The sequence below is a fragment of the Cetorhinus maximus genome, chromosome 15 (assembly GCF_964194155.1).
Source record: "Cetorhinus maximus chromosome 15, sCetMax3.hap1.1, whole genome shotgun sequence".
Taxonomy (NCBI): Eukaryota; Metazoa; Chordata; class Chondrichthyes; order Lamniformes; family Cetorhinidae; genus Cetorhinus; species Cetorhinus maximus.
In genome coordinates, this window is record NC_135893.1 from 86,579,530 (window position 1) to 86,604,028 (window position 24,499).

Consider the following 24,499-nt stretch of genomic DNA (forward strand, 5'->3'; position numbering starts at 1 on the left):
AGGCACAAGGAGGAAAAAATTTACCCGGCCTATCGAGCCCCTTGAAATCTCACTAAACTGTAAAAACAGCACAGAGGAAAATCTGCCTGCTTTTCTTCGGGTGCTGAATTTTAATGACAGGCTTTGTAAACGTGACAAGCTTTTGTGTGCGCGGGTCTGTCGGCCTGGATTTCACTCAGTGAAGGAGTGGATGATAATGGCCAATGCTAACAAGAGCCTCTAGTACCAGTGCGCCCGCATCAAAGGGAAACAAGTAGAGCAGATCAGGCTCATGTAAAACGGTCAGTTAGACTCCGGCCCTTTAAGAAGCACAGCCAGGCACTTCAAAGCAACTATTCCCAGGACTGCTAACCTTGCTGGAAGAAAAGGCATGAATCAGACTGACTGGCAGAAAGAAAGACAGAGCTTGCATTTATATAGCGCCTTTCATGACTTCAGCATGTCCCCTTGAGCTTTGCAGCCAGTGTTACATATTGTTGAAGTGCAGCCATTGTTGTTAATGTAGGAGACGCGGTGGCCAACTTTGTGCACAGCAAGCTCCCACAGGTTATCTGTTTTTCCGGTTGAAACTGGCTGAAGGGTAAATGTTGTTCAGGTTCCTGGGGGAGGACCCCCCTGCCCTTCTTTGAAATAGCGTCATGGGATCTTTTACACACACCTGAGCGACCAGGCGGGGCTTCGGTTTAAAGTCTCATCGGGAAAGACGGTTTCTCCAACAGTGCAGCACTCCCTCAGTACTGCGCTGAAGCGGAGGGGGGGACACCCATCATGCCTGCCGCTTGATGGAGGTTGTCCAGCAAAATAAAGCAAAGCAACTTCATAACGGACTGGAGGAACACATTTTGGGCCTGTGGGTGTAATCCTGGAGCTGGGTGTGGCTGAACTTCAGGAGTGAATGGACTTCTCTCCCACTGAGGCTGTGTGACTTGTTACCCAGACGGCCACAGGGGATGCAGCAGATGTGAACGGTCCTCCTGGAAGGCGCCCAAGCTTCCTTCACTGACTTGTCTGTCAACGAAGAGAAATCAAAATCCGCTACCTGATAAAGTAAGAACAAAACAGCATTCAGAAATCTTGCTTTCGGACACAACACCAAACCTTTAAACTAGATAAAAGCAAAAAAAAACTGCGGATGCTGGAAATCCAAAACAAAAAAACAAAAATACCTGGAAAAACTCAGCAGGTCTGGCAGCACCTGCGGAGAGGAACACAGTTAACGTTTCGAGTCCGAATGACCCTTCAACATTTTCACCTCCCTTCTATTTTTACTTAGTTCTGTCGAAGGGTCATTCGGACTCGAAACGTTAACTGTGTTCCTCTTCGCAGATGCTGTCAGACCTGCTGGGTTTTTCCAGGTATTTTTGTTTTTGATTTAAATTAGATGGGTCTTTCAAAGAGCTGGCACAAGTATGACGGGCTGAATTGCCTCCTTCTGTGCAGTAAGATCATATGATTCAATCACTAGGGGCCTCGTGGCCATTAGGGCCTTGATCTTACCATATATTGTGTGCTGCTGCAGCGCCATCTTGTGGCATACCCAAGAGATTACAATGCACAATTTAAAGAACGGTTTCGACAGACACTTTGACCTAAGGCAGTGCTACCCAAACTTCTTTCCCACTGTGACCCCGTTTTGCCACTGAAACATTAGTGTGACCCCAGGGTGAGAGCAGGGTGGGGTAGAGGTTGTGAGAGCAGGGGCGAGTGATGAGGGGGTTGAGCTGTGAGAGCAGTGGGGGAGCGGCGGGGGTGAGTAGAGCTGTGGGAGCATGGGGCAAGTGGTGAGGGGGATAGACCATAAGACCATAAGGCGTAGGAGCAGAAGTAGGACATTCAGCCCATCGAGTCTGCTCTGCCATTCAATGAGATCATGGCTGATCTGATAATCCTCAACTCCACTTTCCTGCCTTTTCTCCATAACCCTTGATTCTCTTACTGATTAAAAATCTGTCTATCTCAGCCTTGAAATATACTTAATGACCCAGCCTCTATAGCCCTCTGCGGTAAAGAATTCCACAGATTCACTACCCTCTGAGAGAAGAAATTCCTCCTCATCTCTGTCTTAAACAGGAAACCCCTTACTCTGAGATTATGCCCTCTGGTCCTAGACTCTCCCACAAGGGGAAACAACCTCTCAGCATCTACCCTGTCAAGCCCCCTAAGAATCTTATATGTTTCAGTAAGTTGTCTCTCATTCTTCTAAACTCCAATGAGTACAGGCCCACCCTACTCAACCTCTCCTCATAAGAAAATCCCTCCACACCCAGGATCAACCTAGTGAAGCTTCTCTGGACTGCCTCCAATACCAGTATATCCTTTCTTAGATAAGGGGACCTAAACTGTTCACACTATTCTAGGTGTGGTCTAACTAGTGCTTTGTACAGTTTTAGCAAGACTTCCCTATTTTTGTACTCCATTCCCTTTGAAATAAAGACCAACATTTTATTTGCATTCCCTATTACCTGCTAAACTTGTATGCTAGCTTTTTGTGATTCATGCACAAGGACCCCCAAATCCCTCTGTGCTGTAGCTTTCTGCAGTCTTTCTCCATTTAAATAATACTCAGCTCCTCTATTCTTCCAGCCAAATTGCATAACTTCACATTTTCTCACCTTATATTCCATCTGCTAAGTTTTTGCCCACTGGAGCTGTGAGAGTGGGGGGGGGGGGGGGGAGGGAGCTGTGAGAGTGGGGGAGGGGGGAGGGAGCTATGAGAATGGGGGAGGGGGTGGGGTGGGGGTGCTGTGAGAGTGGGGGAGGGGGTTTGAGCAAGGCTGTGAGAGTGGGGGAGGTGGAGGGGTTGAGCAGAGCTGTGAGAGTGGGGGGAAGGGGGAGGGAGCTGTGAGAGTGGGGGAGGGGGGAGGGAGCTGTGAGAGTGGGGGAGGGGGGTTGAGCAGGGCTGTGAGGGTGGGAGGGGGTGGGGGGAGGGAGCTGTGAGAGTGGGGGAGGGGGGGTTGAGCAGGGCTGTGAGAGTGGGAGGGGGTGTGGGGGAGGGAGCTGTGAGAGTGGGGGAGGGGGGAGGGAGCTGTGAGAGTGGGGGAGGGGGGGTTGAGCAGGGCTGTGAGAGTGGGAGGGGGCGGGGGGAGGGAGCTGTGAGAGTGGGGGAGGGGGGGGGTTGAGCAGGGCTGTGAGAGTGGGGGAGGGGGGAGGGAGCTGTGAGAGTGGGAGGGGGCGGGGGGAGGGAGCTGTGAGAGTGGGGGAGGGGGGGGGTTGAGCAGGGCTGTGAGAGTGGGGGAGGGGGGGTTGAGCAGGGCTGTGAGAGTGGGGGAGGGGGGAGGGAGCTGTGAGAGTGGGGGAGGGGGGGGTTGAGCAGAGCTGTGAGAGTGGGGGAGGGGGGGGTTGAGCAGGGCTGTGAGAGTGGGGGAGGGGGTTGAGCAGGGCTGTGAGAGTGGGGGAGGGGGGAGGGAGCTGTGAGAGTGGGGGAGGGGGTTTGAGCAGGGCTGTGAGAATGGGGGAAGGGGAGGGAGCTGTGAGAGTGGGGGAGGGGGGAGGGAGCTGTGAGAGTGGGGGAGGGGGTTTGAGCAGGGCTGTGAGAATGGGGGAAGGGGAGGGAGCTGTGAGAGTGGGGGAGGGGGGAGGGAGCTGTGAGAGTGGGGGAGGGGGTTTGAGCAGGGCTGTGAGAATGGGGGAAGGGGAGGGAGCTGTGAGAGTGGGGGAGGGGGGAGGGAGCTGTGAGAGTGGGGGAGGGGGTTTGAGCAGGGCTGTGAGAGTGGGGGAGGGGGGAGGGAGCTGTGAGAGTGGGGGAGGGGGGGGGAAGCTGTGAGAGTGGGGGAGGGGGGAGGGAGCTGTGAGAGTGGGGGAGGGGGTTTGAGCAGGGCTGTGAGAGTGGGGGAGGGGGGAGGGAGCTGTGAGAGTGGGGGAGGGGGGGGGAAGCTGTGAGAGTGGGGGAGGGGGGAGGGAGCTGTGAGTGTGGGGGAGGGGGTTTGAGCAAGGCTGTGAGAGTGGGCGAGGGGGTGGGGTGGGGTGGGGGTGCTGTGAGAGTGGGGGAGGGGGTTTGAGCAAGGCTGTGAGGGTGGGGGAGGTGGGGGGGTTGAGCAGAGCTGTGAGAGTGGGGGGAAGGGGGAGGGAGCTGTGAGAGTGGGGGAGGGGGGTTGAGCAGGGCTGTGAGGGTGGGAGGGGGTGGGGGGAGGGAGCTGTGAGAGTGGGGGGGGGGTTGAGCAGAGCTGTGAGAGTGGGAGGGGGCGGGGTGAGGGAGCTGTGAGAGTGGGGGAGGGGGGTTGTGTGGGAGAGGGGGTGTTGAGCAGAGCTGTGAGAGTGGGAGGGGGCGGGGGAGGGAGCTGTGAGAGTGGGAGGGGGCGGGGTGGGTGGGGGTGCTGTGGTTGAAGAGCGTACAGCGATGTTTCTTTCGCCTTCCATTTTGCAGTTCCTGTTGGATATGGCGATTGGGCCTCTACATTTGGCCGTGCCCACCGGGCCTCCCCAAGAAAAAACAATCACGCCAGTGCCAGGGTGGCCAATCTACAGGTGCCATTTCTGCCTCAAAAGAGAGGGAGATTGTTCATCCCGTGTCCCCACTGGGGGTTGCAATCCCCAATTCGGGAACCCCTGACATAAGGAAGAGGAGCAGCCTGCTCCACCGTTCAGTAACATCATGGCTGACCTTTCACCTCAACTCCACCTTCCTGCACTGTCCCCATATCCCTGGATTTCCTTCATGTCCAAAAATCTATTGACTTCTGTCTTGAATATACTCAACAATTGAGCAGTCACTGTTTTCTGGTGTAAGGAATCCCAAAAGATTCACAACCCTCAGTGACGAGATTTCTTCTCATCTCAGTCCGAAATGGCTGACCCCTTATTCTGAGAATGTGACCCCGTGTTCTAGATTCTCCAGCCAGGGGAAACATTTTCTCACATCTACCCTGTCAAGCCCCAGGCTTGACAATTCTGTTAAGAAAGAATTTTACATGTTTCAAATCCATCACCTCTCATTCTTCTAAACACCAGAGAGTTTAAGCCGAATCTACTCAATCTCTCCACACTGGACAAACCCTTCATCTCAGGAAGTGGTCTAGTGACCCTTTGATGCGCTGCCTCTACGACAAGCATATCTCCCCTTAGATAAAAAGACCAAAACTGTACAATTGATGACCTTGGAACATCTGAATTATACCCAATGATGTGTCTTGAAGTGTGATCACTGTTGTAATGTAGGAAACGTAGCAGTCAAGGTTGCGCACAGCAAGCTTCCACAAACACTGTAGCACTCTCTTGTACTGTTTAGCAAGCAACGCAGCACTCCCTCAGTACTGATCTTGCAACAGTGCAGCAATCCCTCAACACTGACCCTCCAAGAATGCAGCACTCCCTCAGTACTGACTCTCCAACAGTGCAGCACTCCCTCAGCACTGACCCTCCAACAATGCAGCACTCCCTCAGAATTGACCCTTCAACAATGCGGCACTCCCTCAGTACTGACCCTCTAACAATGCAGTACTCCCTCAGCACTGATCCTCAGACAATGCAACACTCCCTCAGTACTGACCCTCCAACAATGCAGCACTCGCTCAGCACTGACCCTCCAAGAATGCAGCACGCCCTCAGTACTGACTCTCCAACAGTGCAGCACTCCCTCAGTTCTGGCCCCCAAGCAATGCAGCACTCCCTCAGAACAGGCTCTCAAACAATACAGCACTCCCTCAGAACTGATCCTCCAACAATGCAGCACTCCCTCAGAACTGACCCTCCAACAGTGCAGCACCCCGGTCAGAGTTGACTCTCAAACAATGCAGCACTTCCTCAGCACTGACCCTCCAACAATGCAGCACTCCCTCAGAACTGACCCTCCAACAATGCAGCACACCCTCAGCACTGACCCTCCAACAATGCAGCACTCCCTCAGAACTGACCCTCCAACAGTGCAGCACTTCCTCAGCACCGACCCTCCAACAATGCAGCACTTCCCCAGAACTGACCCTCCAAGAATGCAGTACTCCTTCAGTACTGACCCTCCAAGAATGCAGCACTCCCTCAGTACTGACCCTCCGACAGTGCAGCACTCCCTCAGTACTGACCATCCAACAATGCAGTACTCCCTCAGTACTGACCCTCCAACAATACAGCACTCCCTCAGTACTGACCCTCCAACAATGCAGCACTCCCTCAGTACTGACCATCCAACAATGCAGCACTCCCTCAGTACTGACCCTCCAACAATGCAGCACTCCCTCAGTACTGACCCTCCAACAATACAGCACTCCCTCAGTACTGACCCTCCAACAGTGCAGCACTCCCTCAGTACTGACCCTCCAACAATGCAGCACTCCCTCAGTACTGACCCTCCAACAATACAGCACTCCCTCAGAACTGACCCTCCAACAGTGCAGCACTCCCTCAGAACTGACCCTCCAACAGTGCAGCACTCCCTCAGTACTGACCCTCCAACAGTGCAGCACTCCCTCAGTACTGACCCTCCAACAATGCAGCACTCCCTCAGCACTGACCCTCCAACAATGCAGCACTCTCTCAGCACTGACCCTCCAACAATGCAGCACTCCCTCAGTACTTGAGGGGTTACCTGGAAAGTCAAATTTGTTCAATCCATCCATTTTCACACCGCTTCTCCTGGTGAGGGTCGCGTTGGCTGTAAGCTGAGCAGGGCCGACCAGACTCCCCTTCCCTCAGACACAGATTCCAGCTTCTCCCGGGGGGATTCCTGAACATTCCCAGTCCAGCCGAGAGGTGTAATCCCTCCAGCGTGTCCGGGGTTGGCGTTGAGGTCTCCGCCCAGTGGGGCGTGCCTGGTACAGCTCTAGCGGACGCCTGCCGGGGGCACCCTTATCAGGCACACGAACCACCCCAACGGGCCCCTCTCGACCCGAAGCAGCAGCGACTCTACTCCGAGGCTCTCCCGAATTGCCGAACTCCTCACCCTGTCCCAGAGAGTACGCCCAGTGGGGAAACCTCATTTCCACTGCTTGTACCCGCAATCTTATCCTTCCGGTTATTAGCCACAGTTCATGGGCCATAGGTGAGGACGGGGATGGAGAATGACCAGTAAACTGAGAGCTTCATCCTAAAACTCAGCTCCTGCTTCACCGCCACGGGCTGGCAGATTGCAGCCGCCACGCCGATCCACTGGTCAATCTCACACTCCCCACCCCGCCATCGCTCGCGGACACGACCCCGAGATACTTGAAATCCTCCGCTAAGGGAAGCTGTTCCCCCCACCTCACCTGGGGAGAGCAACCCACCCTTTTCCAGGCGAGAACCGTATGACCTCGGATTTGGAGGTGTTGACGCCGCATCCCAGCCGCGGCGCACACCCGGCAGCGAAACGTTCGAGTGCGCGCCGGAGATCGCAGCCAGCTTAGCCAAGGAGCACAACATCATCGGCAAAGTTACGTGGAATTCGGTACCTTGGCTGGCATTTTTGGGGTAATATCCTTCGATTCTGCCTGTTGATAAACAAGGGCCTTATTCAACAAGCTAAGTTGCATTTGTTTTATGTGGGATTCTGGGATTTAGGGGATATAATTCTGTGATTCTGATGACTTTTTTAATGAAAGCTGAGAATCGGTTGCTTTGCCTGTTTACACTGAAGCGCACAGAGATATAGGCAGGCGGTGGTATCGTGGTAATGTCACTGGAGTTAGTAACCCAGAGGCCCAGGCTAACCTCCTGAGCACACGGGTTCAGATCTCCGCCATGGCGATTGGTGGAGTTTAAATTGAATTAATTAATTAAAAGCTAGTCTCAGTAATGGTGACCATGAAACTACCATCGATTGTTGTAAAAACCCACCTGCTTCAGGGAAGGAAATCTGCCATCCTTACCAGCTCTGGCCTACATGTGACTCCAGACCCACAGCAATGTGGTTGATTCTTAACTGCCCTCTGGAATGTTCTAGCCACTCGCAGTTCATGGGCAATTAGGGATGGGCGACACATGCTGGCCTGTGACACCCACCCCAATAAAGATTAAGAAAAAAAGGATTATTCTTCTATTCCTGACACCTCAGTTACCCCATTTTTCATCCTGTCTAACCAGCTAATTAGCTAATTACCTTTAAGTGCCATTAAGGACTATTTAACTGGCTAATTTGAAAATTGATAATAACAAGAACAACTTGCCTTTATATAGCACCTTTAAAGTAGTGAAACCCTCCCCAAGGCGTATCACAGGAGTGGCATCAGTCGAATACTGACACTGAGCCATGGGGGAATGGGGCTTGCTGTGAGTGAGGAAGTGGACAGCAGAGTTTTGGATGAGCTGAGGTTCACAGAGGTTGAATGTGGGAGACTGGACAGCAGTGTGTTAAAATAGTCAAATCTAAAGGTAAGGAAGATGAGGGTTTCAGCAGCCGATGAGCTGAGACAGGGGCAGAGTCGGGCAATGTTGCAGAAGTGGCGGTCTTAGTGACGGAAAGGGTGTATGGTTGGAAGCTCATCTAAGGGTCACCAAGATTGTGAACAGTCTGGTTCAGCCTCAGACAGTGAGGGTGATGGAATAGGTGGCTAGGGAATGGTGATTGTGGTGGGGACTGAAGACAATGACTTCAGTCTCCCCAATATTTAATTGGAGGAAATTTCTGCCATTTCAGTACTGGATGTGGATAAGCAGATTGATAATTTAGCAACAGTGCAGGAGTTGAGAGAGGTAGTGGTGAGATAGAGCTGGGTGTCATCACCGTACATGCGGAACCTGCCATGTCACCAAGAGGCAACATGCAGATGGTCAAGGCTTCGCTCTTGTACAGAATCTCCAGCCTTGAGTGGATGAACTCCCGATATGAAGTAATTTGCTGTTATCTGTCACTTTGATGTGAGGCCCTTGCTCCTTATATGAGATGGAGCCAAAAAAGAATGTTTAAATTTACCTCAACCAGGTCCTTCTGGGAACTGCCCTTTCTCATGACAACGGACAGGATGAAGAGGAGAATGACGGTGAACAGAGTAACACATGGCACGATGAACCAAACTGGATGGGTACCTGTTGGGAAGATGAAGGGTGGGAGTATTAAGAGAGGCATCTTCAGGCTACCCCAATAGGGTACCCCATCTACTATAAACCGGTTACCTATTCAGGTTCATTTTAATCCAATCAAATTACCAACCATTATCAGTTCCTCTCCGTAGCCACCTCCCAATTCAATCAGCTGAGAGCTGGGATTGAACCTGGGACTTTTAGGATAAGGAACATTAAGGAGCCACTCAGGCCCTCAAGCAAAGTCTAATCTGTCCACAGCTCCATTTACCTTCCTTAGTTCCCTTACCAAGCAAAAGTCTACCAATCTTGATTTCAAAATTCATAATTGATCTTCAGCCTCAACAGCTTTTGGGGGGCAGGGGGGGGAAGAGTTCCGGATTTCTGCTACCCTGTGTGTGAAGAGTTGTTTCTGACATCACCACTGAATGGCCTGGCTCTAATTTTAAGGTTCTGCCCCCTTGTTATGGGCTCCCCTCCCCCGAAAGAGGAAATGGTTTCTCTCTTCCTAGCTACCTTACTGGATCCTTCAGTTGTGAGTGGACAAGAACATGGTAGATGGAGCACAATGTGACTAAGCATGAAGTCATCTACATGGGTAGGAAAAATAAAAATGCAGAATTTTATTTTGAATGGTGATAGCCTGGGAAATGTTTGCATTCAAAGGGACCTGGGTGTCTTTATACATAAATCACTGAAAGTTAACATGCAGTTACAGCAAACCATTAGAAAAGCAAATGGTATGTTAGCTTTTGTTACAAAGGGATTGGAGTGTAAGAGTAAAGACGTTTTACTACAATAATACAAGGCACTGGTGAGGCTGCACCTGGCGTAATGTGTGCAGTTTTGGTCTCCTTACCTATGGAAGGATACACTTGCCCTAGAGGAACTGCAACAAAGGTTCACTAGAGTGCTTCATGGGATGAGGAGAGATTGAGTAGACTAGCCCTATATTCCCTGCAGTTTAGAAGAGCGAGAATTGATCTAATTGGAACATAAAATTCTCAAGGGGTTTGACAGAGTAGATGCTGAGAAAATGTTTTCCCTGGCTGGGGAATCTAGAACACGGGATTAAAGTCTCTGAATGAGAGTCAGCTATTTAGAAATGGGATTGGGAGAATTTCTTTACTCAGGTTATTGTGAATCTTTGGAATCCTTTACTCCCAAGGGCTGTGGAAGCTCAATCATTGAGTGTATATTCAAGACAGAGATCAGTAGATTTTTGGATACTAAGAGAATTAAGGGATAGGGGGGTAGTGTGCAGTTGAGGTAGAAGATCAGCAATGGTCTTATTGAATGGTGAGCAGGATTGAAGGGCCCAATGGGCTACTCCAGGTCCTATTTCTTCGGCTGTTATGTACAAAATCGTTGAATCATCTTAAACACCTCACTTAGATTGCCCTTTAATCCCCTATACTCTTTTGCCAGGCTTAGCAACCTCCTGGTACTTTACACTAGGCACTTTACAGCCTTCCGGGCTGAATATTGAATTCAACAACTTTAGATCTTAAACTCCCCCTCCCCCCATCCCCACCCCGTTTCTCCCCCCTCCTTTTTTTTCAATAATTTATATAGATTCTTCTTTCCCCACCTATTTCCATTATTTTTAAATCTAAAACTAAAACCTTGTTAGTCTTTTCCACCCCACCCCCACTAGAGCTGTACTTTGAGTGTCCTGTCTTCCATTCTTAATTAGCACTTTTCTTAGACAAATATCACCACCTTCAACACCTCTTTGATCCTTTTGTCTGTGACATCTTTTGATTATCTGCTCCTATCACTGCTTATCTCCACAATCACCACATCCTCAACTTCTCTCTCCCCCCCCGCCCCCCCCCCCACCTTAAATCAGCTTATATTTCACCCCTCTCCTAACTATGCTTCAGTTCTGCCGAAGGGCCGTGAAAGCTCGAAACGTTAACTGATTTCTTCTCCACCGATGCTGCCAGACCTGCTGAGTTTTTCCAGGTAATTCTGTTTTTGTCCTGGTACTTGATGCTGGAGTAAAGCTGATGGGAAAGTGTGCAACCCATACTGCCTGGTCTTCAGACAAGCAAAAAGTGGAAGTGGTAAAGAATGTTGCATTATTTTACTCCTGTGACAGCTCACCGAGTGTAAAAATGGAGTTAATCACAGTGGGGTGAGGTAATGCAGTCACGAGTGAGGTTGCTGACCAAAATCGGGTCCCACTAAGCAGCTGCACAACCCCCAACTCTATGGATTTTATCCCATCTCCCTCCTTCTGAAATAAAAGCATCTATATTAATGGCCTCAGACAGGGGTCAAACAAAGCTAATAGAGTGGACATAAAGTGGGACTGAAGAACAAACATGACATCTCAGATCCATCCTCTCAATCACAATGCAGGAGACAGATGTAACAAACCAGTTTGTTTCTGCACGGTCCATTGAAAGAGAGGTTTGCATTTTTACAGTGCTTTCCACAACCACTGGACATCTCACAGCACTTTACAGCCAGTGAAGTACTTTGGAAATGAAGTCACTGTTGTGATGTAGGAAGTGCAGCAGTCAATTTTTACACAGCAAGATCCCACAAACACCCGCTCACTTTTCCAGAGCCACTTCATCCAACTAGAATTTGAAGAAATGTACCTAATTCGCTCCTTTTATTTGTTCAAACCATTGTGCAGTGGAATGAGGAAAAGTCCATTGAACCCCTTTCTTCCACAGACCACAGGCAGACTGCTCTATCATGGATCCTATTCTAACCATTTAATCTCCTACTACAGGTGGAGTCTGCCCTATCATGGCCCCTACCCATTTAATCTCCTTTCATAGACCCTGCGCTAACACGATCCCCTTTATCATTACAATCAAAGAATTTCATTTCCATTAAGCTATTTTCACATTAGAATGTCTGCATTTGGCAGGGAGGACCATTAGCACCAAGTGGCCAGACGATTTTTCAATTAAAAGTGAAATGTGTTGATCAAAACTGGCACTTCAGTGCAGTAGTGAGGGAGTGCTGCATTGTTGGAGGTGCCGCCTTTTGGATGAGTTGTTGAACTGAGGCTCCATGTGCCTGCTCAGTTTGGTGTTAAAGATCCCTTGGCACTATTTCCAAGAAGGGCAGTGGGGGGGGGTGTGGCTGGCCAATATTTATCCTTCAATCAACATCACAAATACAGGTCATTATCACATTGCTGTTTGTGGGATGGGCACAGTGGATAGCGCTGCTGCCGCACAGCTCCGGGTCCCAGGTTTAACCTTGATCTCGGGTGTCTGTCTGTGTGGAGTTTGCACATTCTCCCCGTGTCGCAGGGAGTCAGTCCACTCTGAAGAAGGGTCATACGGGCTCAAATGGTTAACTCTGTTGCTGGACCTGCTGAGTTTTTCCTGTTTTTGTCGAGGGGAGTGAGAACCTATCTTGACAGGCAATGGGCACCAGTCCATCGCAGGGCGCACACTCGCACACTCATTTACGCACACACTGGGGGATAAGTTACCACGGCCAATCCACCTAACCGGCTCATCTTTGGACAGTGGGAGGAAACCCACACAGACACGGGGAGAACGTGCAAACTCCACACAGACAGACACCCGAGATCAGGGTTAAACCTGGGACCCCGGAGCTGTGAGGCAGCAGCGCTATCCACTGTGTCCATCCCACAAACAGCAATGTGATAATGATCTGTATTTGTGATGTTGATTGAAGGATAAATTTTGGCCGGGACACCAGGGATAATCCCACCACCAACACCCACCCCCCCAAACCCCCAACCCCCACACCCTTCTTGGAAATAGTGCCAAGGGATCTTTAACATCGACCTGAGCAGGCACATGGAGCCTCAGTTCAACAACTCATCCAAAAGGCAACACCTCAAACAATGCAGCACTCCCTCAGTACTGCACTGAAGTGCCAGTTTTGATCAACACATTTCACTTTTAACTGAAAAATCATCTGGCCACTTGGTGCTAATGGTCCTCCCTGCCAAATGCAGACATTCTAATGTGAAAATAGCTTAATGGAAATGAAATTCTTTGATTGTAATGATAAAGGGGATCGTGTTAGCGCAGGGTCTATGAAAGGAGATTAAATGGGTAGGGGCCATGATAGGGCAGACTCCACCTGTAGCAGGAGATTAAATGGTTAGAATAGGATCCATGATAGAGCAGTCTGCCTGTGGTCTGTGGAAGAAAGGGGTTCAATGGACTTATCCTCATTCCACTGCACAATGGTTTGAACAAATAAAAGGAGCGAATTAGGTACATTTCTTCAAATTCTACTAATACTCAGCCAGTGTGAATACGCCCTCTCCTTCACCACTTGGGAAGAAACGCAGCACCCCAGTCTTCAAACCCTTCTGGCCACTTCTCCTTTCACGTGCTCCCTGATTCCTCTCACCTCTCTGTGCACGGTGGGTCTCACTTGAGCGCTAAGTGCTTACCGTTTTGCCAGGTGGTTATTTTATAGCATGCCTGGAGGGCGCTCACACTGTTCTCAGCCCTCACGTTGAAGGTGTACGGTCCCAGCTCACTGAAGTTGTAGCTCAGGTTGGCGACGGTTGACCTGAGCAGCTCTATTGGACGACATCTGTGTTCAATGACAGGGACGCAGTTGCGAGAAATGAGCCAGCATACCTTGAGTGGGGGACTGGAAGAGGATTGCAAATAAGAAACGTTTGCTTAATAGCACTGACCCTTAACACCGAGAAACCTTGTACCTATTATCGATCTGTAAAATATTAAATACCCAGAGAATCCCAGCGAGTGGTTAGAATATGGAACTTGGCTATTACAAGGAGCAATTGAGGCAAATAACTTATGTTCATTTAAGGGGAGGCTAGATAAGCACAAGAGGGAGAAAGAGATAAAAGGATATGTTGATAGGATGAGATGAAAGGGGCAGTAGGGGGTTCATGTGGAACGTAAACACGAGCAGGGATTAGCTGTCATCGATGGCCTGTTTCTGTGCTGTAAATACTATGGGCAGAATTGTCCCAAATTTGCTCTAAGTGCGGTCCCGCCACGCCTTTCACCTCGCTGCCTCATCACTCCGGGCGCCATATTTAAAGTCCAGACATGCGTACACATCTCAGCGCTTCCAGCCCATGACTACTGCAGGGAAGATGTCCACCAAAGGCAAAAAGATTGCAGCCCCCAGGTTTAGTGACGTGTCACTGGAAAGCCTTTTGGATGCCATGGAGGCCTGCTGCGATGTCCCCTACTCTCGCGCTGGCCACAGGATGGACAGCAGCATGACCAACCAGGCTTGGGAGGTGGTGGCAGTGGTGGTCAGTGCCAATGTTACACAGAAGAGGTTGGCCGTCCAATGCAGATAGAGGATGAATGATCTCATCCATCTAGCCAGGATAAAGCAAACATTTCATCACTTTAAACTCACACCTTGAAGCCCATCACACATTCACTGGCATCTCACTCACTGCCAGCTCAAGGGACATCACCACTCACTCTCTCACACACACCCTCACATCTCCATCTGGCCTTAGCACCTCTGGAGACTGCCTCCAAGCCCTCACCATCTTGAGGCCACTTGTACAGATCAACATGTGCCCCCCACACAAACCCTGAGATATCCCCCTTCCCCAGCACAGCCCTCGTCCTGCAGCCTCTCCCCTTGCTTGAGGCCACTTCTCCCCCTTCCCCAAGCAAGCCCTTGCCCTGTGGCCATTGAAAAACCACCCACATATGGCTGGTCTGGTAGGTAGACACCTGCCGTGACCCCCCCTAAAAGTGCTGTGGTGCTGCCTGTGAAGCCTGGCGCTGATGACTGCGAGTGCTGCCCGAAGCCAGGTAGGTAAACAAGCCTTGAAGTCCTGAGCGCAGTGCAGTCCACCAGGCGCACATCGCTTATGCGCTGCTGTGAAACACGTCGGTGTGTTTTCTCGCCAATGTGGGCGGATGATCCAGCAGTGGGGGGACGATTCTGGCGGGCTGGTCTAATAATGATAGGCAGATGTATTACAATGAGGCACCCGACGTCCGATGGCGGGTAACGCGGTCCGCCATTGACAGGCTGAGCGGACGATCGCAAACTGGTCATGAAACCTATCGCGCCATAGTGTCCGCTCACGCCATCGAACACACCTGACGTTGGCGGGCACAGAAAATCCCGGCCTATGTCATGTCCTGTCTTGAAAACCTTAATTTCTGTTGTCATGTTTTTAATCAGAATGTTTTTGCTATGTAGCTACAAATGATATAAATAACAAACACATTTGACCCAGTGACAGTGAAGAAATGATGATATATTTCAAAGACAGGGTGGGGGTGTAGGACTTGGAGAGGAGCTTGCAGTTGGTGGTGTTCCTGGCTATGAGTAATAAGTGATCATAAATGGCTTCACTGGTCATCCAAAAACACTGACGAAAGTCCTATTTAATAAAAGTAGGATCTGACTTATTCTGGCACCTGTAGCCCTGAAGATCAGGACAGATCAACTCGAAAAATCTCTTACCTGCCATTAACATACAAGTAAAAGTCCATTCTGTGGTCTGCATGGGTATCATCTACACTCTTGACTTCGATCTTTTTGATTGTATCTGGAATGAGTCAGATTTGTAGAGAATGTGTAATTCCATTACTTAATTGTCATGCTTATTAGGGAACAAGAATTTCACAACTCTGGTCACGGGGGAGCATTGAACTTTTCTTGTTTTGAATCATCCTGAGCAGGAGATCACATGGTTAGCACTGTATGGTTTGACCACAAAAGAGATATTGTAAAGTGGGTTCAATTAATGCCTTGTTGTTGCTCACAAATATGGCAGAATTTTCATTTGCCTGCAGAGAGGGGACCGGAGGCAGACGGACCCATTACTTCCTGCTACCCGCCGGCATGTCAGTTTCTCGCCATGACCCTGCCCCTGGGCCATTATTGTTCATGTAGGATTGGGGCAGTGATGACTACTGGCCTACAAGCGGTGGGTAGCACATTAGGCCAATTCAAGGGCCTCTTAAGGTCACTCAGCAGATAGTAATTAATTCTCCAGTTGACGTGCAGGGCCCCATTGAGACTGAAATAAGGCCAAGAGATGAAGGCGGGTTCCTGGTGAGAATGATGATGGTGAGCAGGCTCAGCGCTCCACCCAGCTATGGACTACCCCCCCACTACCCCACCGCAAACCCCGCACACTCACCATACCTGTTGGGCCACAGCTACGGCTGCTGGTCGTTCAGTGGTGGTGTTGCCCAGTTTGCGAAAGCTCTTCAAGTTGGAGGTGCCCTCTCTCATCAACAACACCCACCTCTGACAGTGGGACTGCTGTTTTTAAGCCAACAGGAAACCCACCCTTAATTGGATGGTGAGCACGCACCGTGGTCACTAATTGGCCTGCTCATTCAAAATTAGGACCCGGAAATGGTCCTAGCCCCAGATTGAAAATTCAGCCCAGACACTCCAACTAAAAAAGTACTAAAAAAAAAAATGCCACATTACCTAGAAGTTTCAGTGAAGCACCATATACTCCAGTCTTTTGTTGGGACTGATTGAGATATGCAACAACATCAACATGCAGCTGGTAAATCCCTGGTGTTGGATAGGTATGAAGTGCGTAAGATTTATTTGTGACCATTCGCTCCCTGTAAGCCGGGGATAAAGGACAAAGACACAATTGTAAATATTCCACTTCAAAAGTTATTTTTTGAAACTCAACAATCCAAGTTAGAATCATGCAGTGCTGAAGAAGGCCATTCAGCCTATAATATCTGTGCTGGCCTCCCGAGGTGCAGAATGACACCAATGGTACGGATTCAATCCCTGTACCGGCTGTGGTAGTTCATGGAGGCCTGCCTCATTACCTTGCCCCGCTGTTGTGGAGTGGTGCCCCTCAAGCTAATAGATAATCAATTGTCTTTCTCTAAAGGAGAGGGATGCATATGGCCCTTTGTAGGCTACGGCTAATTACCTGAATGACCTGGACTCAATTAGTCCACTGCCTCTGCTTTTCCCCCCATAGTCCTGCAAATTTATCATTTTTATGTATTTATCCAAATCCCTTTGGAAAGTTGCTATTGAATCCGCTCACACCATCCTTTCTCATAGCACATCCCAGAACACAACAACTTGCTGCATAAAACATTTCTCTTTATCTACCTCTGACTTTAATAGGAACACTGAAAGAAAGTTTCCCAACTTTGGATACCTTAGAAGCCTTTAGTTATTATTGAGATTTTCAAAACTATCTGAGGGGATTAGTGCCGTTTTGTGCCCATTACAAATTGCCTTTAATCAACATCTACCATCATACGAAATGGTCCAACAATAGGATCCAGTATGATTTGAGGTAAGCCTATGATTTCACCAACTTCTTGCACATGCAGGGGCTGTCTGGCTGAGAATGGACCTTTAAATCCTTGTGCAAACTGTCAGCTGTGTGCAAATTGTCTCATAATTAATCATTTGAAATGTGGGTTGCAGCACCATATAGGACGAGAATTTACCCATCACCAAAGTGCCAGAAGTAGCGGAATGTAGCAGTGTCGAAGTAATCGCTTGGATCATAAAGAATGAACGAGATCTTTGTTGAGCTCTTGGTGGCCAGTTCATATTCCTTGCTGGAAGAAGTGATGCTGCCATTTGGTTGCACCAGTGAAAGAGTCCCCACCACAGAGTCTGTACCGGGAAAGAGAAACATCCCTGAGGTTCACAAATGGCCAGGTATGAATACAAACAGTCATTAAAGATTATGCACTAATAACCTGGTGTAGTATTCACCAATAACCTGGTCTTGTGATAATTATTGAACAAAATTCACCAAGAACCTGGTATTATTACACGGTTATTGATCAACATTCACTAACAACCTAGTGTGAGTACCAATTTTCACCAATACAGTCAACTCTCGCCGTTCACGGGGGTTCTGTACCCAAAGGAGCTCGCAAAGGGTGAAATCGTGAATGGCGAACAGAGTTTATAATGGGACTGAATTCGACAGTATTCCCTGGCTAGCATGGAAGCACTTGCACCATTTTTCAGTCTATCTAAGATTGTGGGGAGAATTTTCCAGTCGGCGAGTGGGGGTGGGGCCTGCTCGCCAACGCGTAAAATGGTGCGCGGTGACCTCGGGCGGGTGTCCTGACATCACCGCGCGTCATTTAGATTGTCAGTTCGGTGGGCGCGCAGCTGACGCGGCTGCACGCCCACCGAACTGTCAAAGACCTATTAAGGCCATTAACAAATTATATGAAGCTGTAACGAATGCTGCCCGTCCAACCTTAAGGTTGGCGGGGGGCAGGCGAAGAGCCCAGGCGGCCTTTGCATTTTTCATGAAACCTGATCCACAGGCAGGATGAGGTTCCATGAAGTGTTTTAAAATTCAATAAAATTTTTTGAAAAAATTAACGGACATGTCCCAGCTCATGTGACAGTTTCACATGACGGGACATGTCCTTAAAATTTTTTTTTGACCTTTATTACATTTCACATGACGGGACATGTCCTTAAAATTTTTTTTTGACCTTTATTACATTTTTCAAGACTTAAACTAATCTCCCTGTGACCTTTTGCTCAAGTGTCATCGCCTTCCTGGGATGATTCTCACATTTTAGTCAAGTGCTGTCCTGTCTTGTAACTGTACTGCAAAATACTGTCCTATTGTATAATCCTGTACATCACAGCAACCCAGGTGCACATGGAGACTGCACGTGCGCAGTAAAGGGACATTTGCAGTCCGCACTTTCTTCAAGGACAAGAGGACAAACAGCATTTTTTTATAGTTGCTGAAGAATTTAATAAAGCAAGTTCTTTATTAACCTTTCAGGACCATATGCCAAAGCTTAAAATGTTGGCTTCTGTAAGAGCTGTTTTGATTGTATTACAGTATTTTAACGACTGGGGGGCAGGGGAGCAGTGACTCTTTGGCCAGGATTTTCCTGTCGGCGAGCAGGGGGGGGGGGGGGGGGGGGGGGGGGGGCGCAGGGCCCGCTCGCCAACGCTCAAAATGACGCACGGTGACGTTGGGCGGAACTCCTGATGTCATTGCGCCCTATTTAAATTTTCAGGTAGGCGGGGGCTCAGCAAAATCAGCTGTGTGCGAAAGAGCACACTCTCGGGTTTAGGGATTCCACCCCCTGCCCGCATAGGGAGCGCATAGCACTTTCGTGCGGATGTCATGCTGGGCGGGCCTTAATTGGCCTGCCCGTGTAAAATGGCCGCGTGCCCCCAATCGGGGACGCCGATTGGAGGCGCGCCTCTGCGCACCCGCTCTTCAACTTGCCCGCATCTCCCCAATGGGGGGTGAAAATCCTGGCCTTTGAGTTTCAATGTTTCTAAGTGTGCAGTGACATCAATGCTTTAGGAGGGTTCCAAAACGTGGGATTTGCCAACCGTTACTCAGGTGTGTGCTGCTTAAATGTCGCTGTGAACTTGCGGCTTTCTGCTGGTTTGACAGGCTGTACAATCTTGAAGCACAGAAGCAGCAAGTTTGTCAACAGCTCGAAGATCTGCTAAGAGAGGCAAGTTTGTGCCTCTCGAGTGCCTGGATTGGTTGCATGTGCCTTTTTGTTTTTTGTTTTGACTTTTCAAATTGATAGCACCTGGACTGTTACATTTTTAAACATGGATGAGCAAAGTTTCGGGGGCACGAACTGTGATTAGATATATGAACAGATTCACGTGGGTGAATGAAATTGCGATGGAGGGAGGACAAATGGCAGGACTTGACTGTAACTTGGTGTGAGTACAGTTATTGACCAATATTCACCAATCTTTTCTACTTCTTAAGCAGTCCCTTGGGATCAAGGATGACTTGTTTCCAGTTTGATGGGTTTTGAGATGGCTGATAAGTCCAAGGTGTGATCAGCAAGGTCTGTCACATGCAGGGCAGGCGGTGCTTGAAGGGTTGTGTAGATAGGTTGTTTGGAGGTTCCATTGTACCAACTCAGCCTTCAGCTGAGGAAACGAGTATTTAAGGACCAGGATCTCAAACCCGAGACCAAGGTTATAGTTCATCAGGCAACAGTAATCCCCGCGCTCCACATGCTTCAGAGACTTGGATGACCTACAGCAGGCACCTCAAAGCACTGGAGAAGTACCACCAGTGGTGCCTTTGCAAGATCCTCCAAATCAGTTGGCAAGAAAGGCTGCCCAACAGCAGTATCCTCTCCCAAGCCAACTTGCACAGCGTAGAGGCGCTGATCACTGAAAACCAGCTCCACAGGGTGGGGCTTGTCATTCGTATGCCTGCTATCAAACTCCCAAAGCAACTGCTGTACCCAGGACTTGGTTGCAGCAGGAGACTCCGAGCAGGACAGTGGGAATGCTTTAGGGATGTCCTCAAAGCATCCCGGAATAAACATCCCCATTGACTCAAGCGAGACCCGGGCTTGTGACTGACCAAAATGGAGAAGGCTCATTTGGGAAGTCACTGAACATACCGAGATTCAAGAATAACCAGGTGTTATTACAGTTATTGAACAATATTCACCAACAACCTGGTGTTATTAGTTATTGAACGGTATTCGCCAATAACCTGATGTTATTAGTTATTGAACGATATTCGCCAATAACCTGATGTTATTAGTTATTAAACAATATTCACCAATAACCTGGTGTTATTAATTATTAAACAATATTCACCAATAACCTGGTGTTATTAGTTATTGAACAATATTGACCAATAACCTGGTGTTATTAGTTATTAAACAATATTCACCAATAACCTGGTGTTATTAATTATTAAACAATATTCACCAATAGCCTGGTGTTATTAGTTACTGAACAATATTCACCAATAACCTGGTGTTATTAATTATTAATAAACGATATTCACCAATAACCTGGTGTTATTAATTATTAATAAACGATATTCACCAATAACCTGGTGTTATTAATTATTAATAAACGATATTCACCAATAACCTGGTGTTTTTACAGTTATATCTTTTTCACCAATAACCAGGCGTGAATAAAACCGAGTTAATAATCAGTATTCACTATGAACCTGCTATCATTACAGACAGTTATTAAAGACGATCCGGGAATATTAAACTACATTTAAACTACTGAGTGGGAAAGCAAGGACCGCTCCCTCTCTCCGCTCCAGCCGCAAGTTCCCTCTCTTACCTGTCACATGGAGTTTGGTGGCACCGTGCGCTGCTAGGGGACACCAGGCGCACTCGCTCCGGGTCACCCAAGCGCGGAGAGCGTAGACCTTGGGGGCAAGGCTGCGGACGGTGACGGTGGATCCGAGTTCCTGCTCCGACCTCCGCACGATGGCGAGCGGACTCTCCAGGTACCAATGGAAGGTGTAAGGCTGGGGCTGGAGGGGGTCCGGCCGGCGGCGGCCAGCCCTGGGGACCAGCCTGGCTTCCACTCTGCCCTGGGCACCGGTGCTGACGGGGCCGTCGTTACTCAGCACCAGGTCATACTGCCAACACGTCCCTGCGGGTGGGGAACAACAAGAAGAGGCTGGTCACTGACACATTCTGAGCAGAAAACAAGCTCCAAACCCAAAAACAAACCAACACAAAAAACAGCTGAGCCTCGGGATAAAATATATTTCACTCGCCACACGAATTAAAAGGTCAGGGGAGCGGTTTGCAGCATTAAAAACATCCAGGAACGCTCCCAGATGTATTCCCTGTTTATTAGGAGTAAATCTGCCGCTCCCCGTTTCTTCCCCTGAGTTTATTAATGATCTAGAGCCTCCTTCCCTCCGAGTGGACTCCCCACTACCCCACCTCACCTGACAAAACTGCGGTGTTCAACACGAGCAGGAGCTTGAAAGACATGATTCATGGGCTGTGTTTTCTCTCTGTGTGTGTGTGTCTCAGTGGCAGCCTGAGATTCCCCACCCCTTCACCAGCACCAGTAAGCTGAGGCTCTGCATTTCCTGGTGCGTCAGGCTTGTCAGTCCACACGACCTTCTGCTTGAATGAAAGGAAAGCCCAGTGAAGCTTGGGGAATGACTGGTACTGGTTGAACTGGAGTTCTATTTTAAGACCAGTTCAGACCCATGCCAGTCTTTTCCCAAATGTTACTGTTTCCCCCACCCCCCCCCCATTTTCTGGCTGTCACCCATTGGTCCAGTTTATTTTCAACTTTCTGGGACTGAGGGTATAGCATCACCCCACCTTGCCTCAGCCCACCTGCTCAGCCCAGACCCCTCACCCACGCTTATGTCATCTCCTGTCCAGTCTATTCCCGCCTTTGTCATCTCCGGGCCGGATATTCCAATCCCTTCTTTGTCGCCCGCCCATCTTCCACCTTTCATAAGACAAGGTCAGTTGTAGCTCAGGTGTCTCAGCCAGAACGACATGGGTTCGAGTCCCACTCCAGTGACTTGGGTGCAAAAATCTAGGCTGACACTTCAGGACAATAGTGAGAGAGTGCTGCACTGTTGTAGGTGCTGTCTTTCGGATAAGATGTTAAACAGAGACCTCAATGCCTTCACAAGCCGGCATAAAAGATGTTCTGGTGTTCTGGCCAATATTTATCCCTCAATGGACACACAAACAGAGCATTATCACTTTTCTGTTGCTGTGTGCAAATTAGCTGCTGAATTTCCTACAGCATAACAGTGGCTACAATTTAAAAGAACTTCAATGGCTGTAAAACACTTTGAGATGTCCAAAGGTCATGAAAGTTGCTCTATAAATGCAGCCCTTTCTTTCTTTATCAGGCGTGTTATCTATATCCCAATTTGCGCCTGTTGCCCACACATCAACTATCCATCCTTCATGACCTACACTCCGTCCACCAAGATCTCAAACTTAAATACTCATCCTCCTGTTCAAATCCCTCCATGGCTCCACCCCTTCCTATCTCTGCAATCTCTTCCAGCCTCACAACCCAAAGCAGTGTGGTTGACTCTTGACTTCCCTCTGATATAGCCAAGCAAGCCACTCAGTTGCCAATTAGGGATGGGCAACAAATGCTGACCTTCCCAGTGACACCCACACCTCATGAAGGAATAAAGAAAAAAAAACCCTCTGAGATATTTGCACATCTCTAACTCAGGCTTTGTGTACGTTCCCAAGACCCTTTGCTCCACCATTGGTGACCCAGGCCCAAGGCTCTGGAATTCCCTCCCTAAAGCTCTCCCCCCTCTGCCTCTCTCTCCTCGTTTATGAAGCTCCTTAAAACCTATCTCTTTGATCAAGATTTTGGTCACCGGGCCTAATATCTCCTTTTGTGACTCAGTGCCATATTTTGTCTGATGAACCTGTGAAGCACCTGGGGGCCCTTTACTATGTTAAAGGTGCTATATAAATACAAGTTGTTGTTGTTAGCTGTGCAGGAGGGGAGTCGCTGTGCGACAGTTTCCTGTATGTGCAGCTGTCCTCAGGGCACTGACTCTGCCTAATCCTGGTACCTTCCCCAGATGGTTGCTCTCCAAGGAGATGTCAGTGATCTAGGGCAGCTAACAGGGAGCATGGGTTCACACTTCCTGGGGGACATTGGATTCACCCAAACTGTGGCCCACCTCCCACCTTTCCATCAGCACTCCTTCATTACCTATCCTTCCAGCACCACTTCCCTCCCCCCACACCACCCTGAGGGTAAACTCATAGAGCCTGCACTGCCAACAGGGAGAACAGGTGCAACATAGGACTACACAGGGGATTACTGGATCTTTATTTTTATTGTCACGATTTGGGCATCAGTAGGAACATTTATTGTCCATCCCTAGTCAGCCTGGCTTTGATACAGCTGAGTGTCTTGCAAGGCTACTTCAGAGAGTGGTTAAGAGTCAACCATGCTGATGTGGGGCTGGAGTCACATATGGGCCTGAATTTTTCAGGTGGTGGGCGGACTTGGCGGGAGCGGGTAGGGGCGGTTGCGGAGCAGATCGTCAACCGTGATTGGCTCCGCGCCGCCATTTTACGCAGGCGGGCCAATTAAGGCCCGCCCAGCCTAAGACGTGAGCTGTAGCGCTCAGCGCTACCTGTGCGGGCAGGGGGAGGAGGGAGAGTCAGGACCAGCACTGAGCGCTTCAATCTCCCTGAGGCACAGAGCTGCCTCAGGGAGAATGAAGCGCTATTGTAAATCGTGAATAAAAGGTTTAAAAATTGATTTAAACATGTCCCCTGTGTCACATGAGATGGGACATGTTTTTATATTAATGAAATTTATTTATTTATTTAATAAAAGCTTTAGGAAACCTCATCCCGCTCATGGATGAGGTTTCCTAAAAAACGTGAAGGCTGCTTGGCCTTTTCGCCTGCCCGTCAACCTTAAGGTTGGACGGGCAATGTTAACAATTATCTTAATCACTTCCTTAATGGCTTTAATAGGCCGTTTACATATCGGTGGGCGCGCAGCCGACTCCAGCGCACACCCACCAAACGAAGTATCGCGGGACTGCGCGATGACGTCTGGACGCATGTCTGATGTCATTGCGCATTATTTTATGCGTCGGCATGTCGGGCCCACCCCCGCACACCAACTGAAAAATCTTGCCCACGGGCTCAGACTGGGCCAGAACAGCCCTCCCTATGGGGCATTAGTGAGCCAGTTAGATTTTGACGATATTATGAAAGTTTCATGGTCACTTTTAAAGATCTCAACTTTTGAATTCTAATTTTTTAAAAAAATTAAATTCAAATTGTGGGATTTGAACTCATGCTTTCCAACTATTAGCCCATTCCTC

The 24,499-nt window shown here is 49.1% G+C and overlaps 1 protein-coding gene across 1 annotated transcript; it reads right to left on the reverse strand.

Annotated features, from left to right (window-relative positions):
• Positions 1 to 381: 381 nt before the first annotated feature.
• On the reverse strand, positions 382 to 21,704 carry tmem130 (transmembrane protein 130). The gene is made up of 8 exons (XM_078558880.1): positions 21,593 to 21,704; positions 20,971 to 21,288; positions 17,349 to 17,520; positions 16,345 to 16,487; positions 15,364 to 15,448; positions 13,334 to 13,539; positions 8,819 to 8,931; positions 382 to 1,039 (listed from the first exon to the last, which is right to left on the reverse strand). Exons 1-8 carry the CDS (start codon positions 21,636 to 21,638, stop codon positions 818 to 820), a joined length of 1,305 nt encoding a protein of 434 aa, XP_078415006.1. The 5' UTR covers positions 21,639 to 21,704; the 3' UTR covers positions 382 to 817.
• Positions 21,705 to 24,499: the final 2,795 nt, after the last annotated feature.

Excerpts from the sequence above, each read along its gene's own strand:
- tmem130 (XM_078558880.1), bottom strand. The coding sequence starts at position 21,638 with ATGTCTTTCAAGCTCCTGCTCGTGTTGAACACCGCAGTTTTGTCAG. Across the intron at positions 13,540-15,363 it reads TACTTGTATGTTAATGGCAG|TCCCCCACTCAAGGTATGCT; the intron begins GTAAGAGATTTT and ends ATCCTCTTCCAG. Across the intron at positions 1,040-8,818 it reads CCCAGAAGGACCTGGTTGAG|GTAGCGGATTTTGATTTCTC; the intron begins GTAAATTTAAAC and ends TTACTTTATCAG.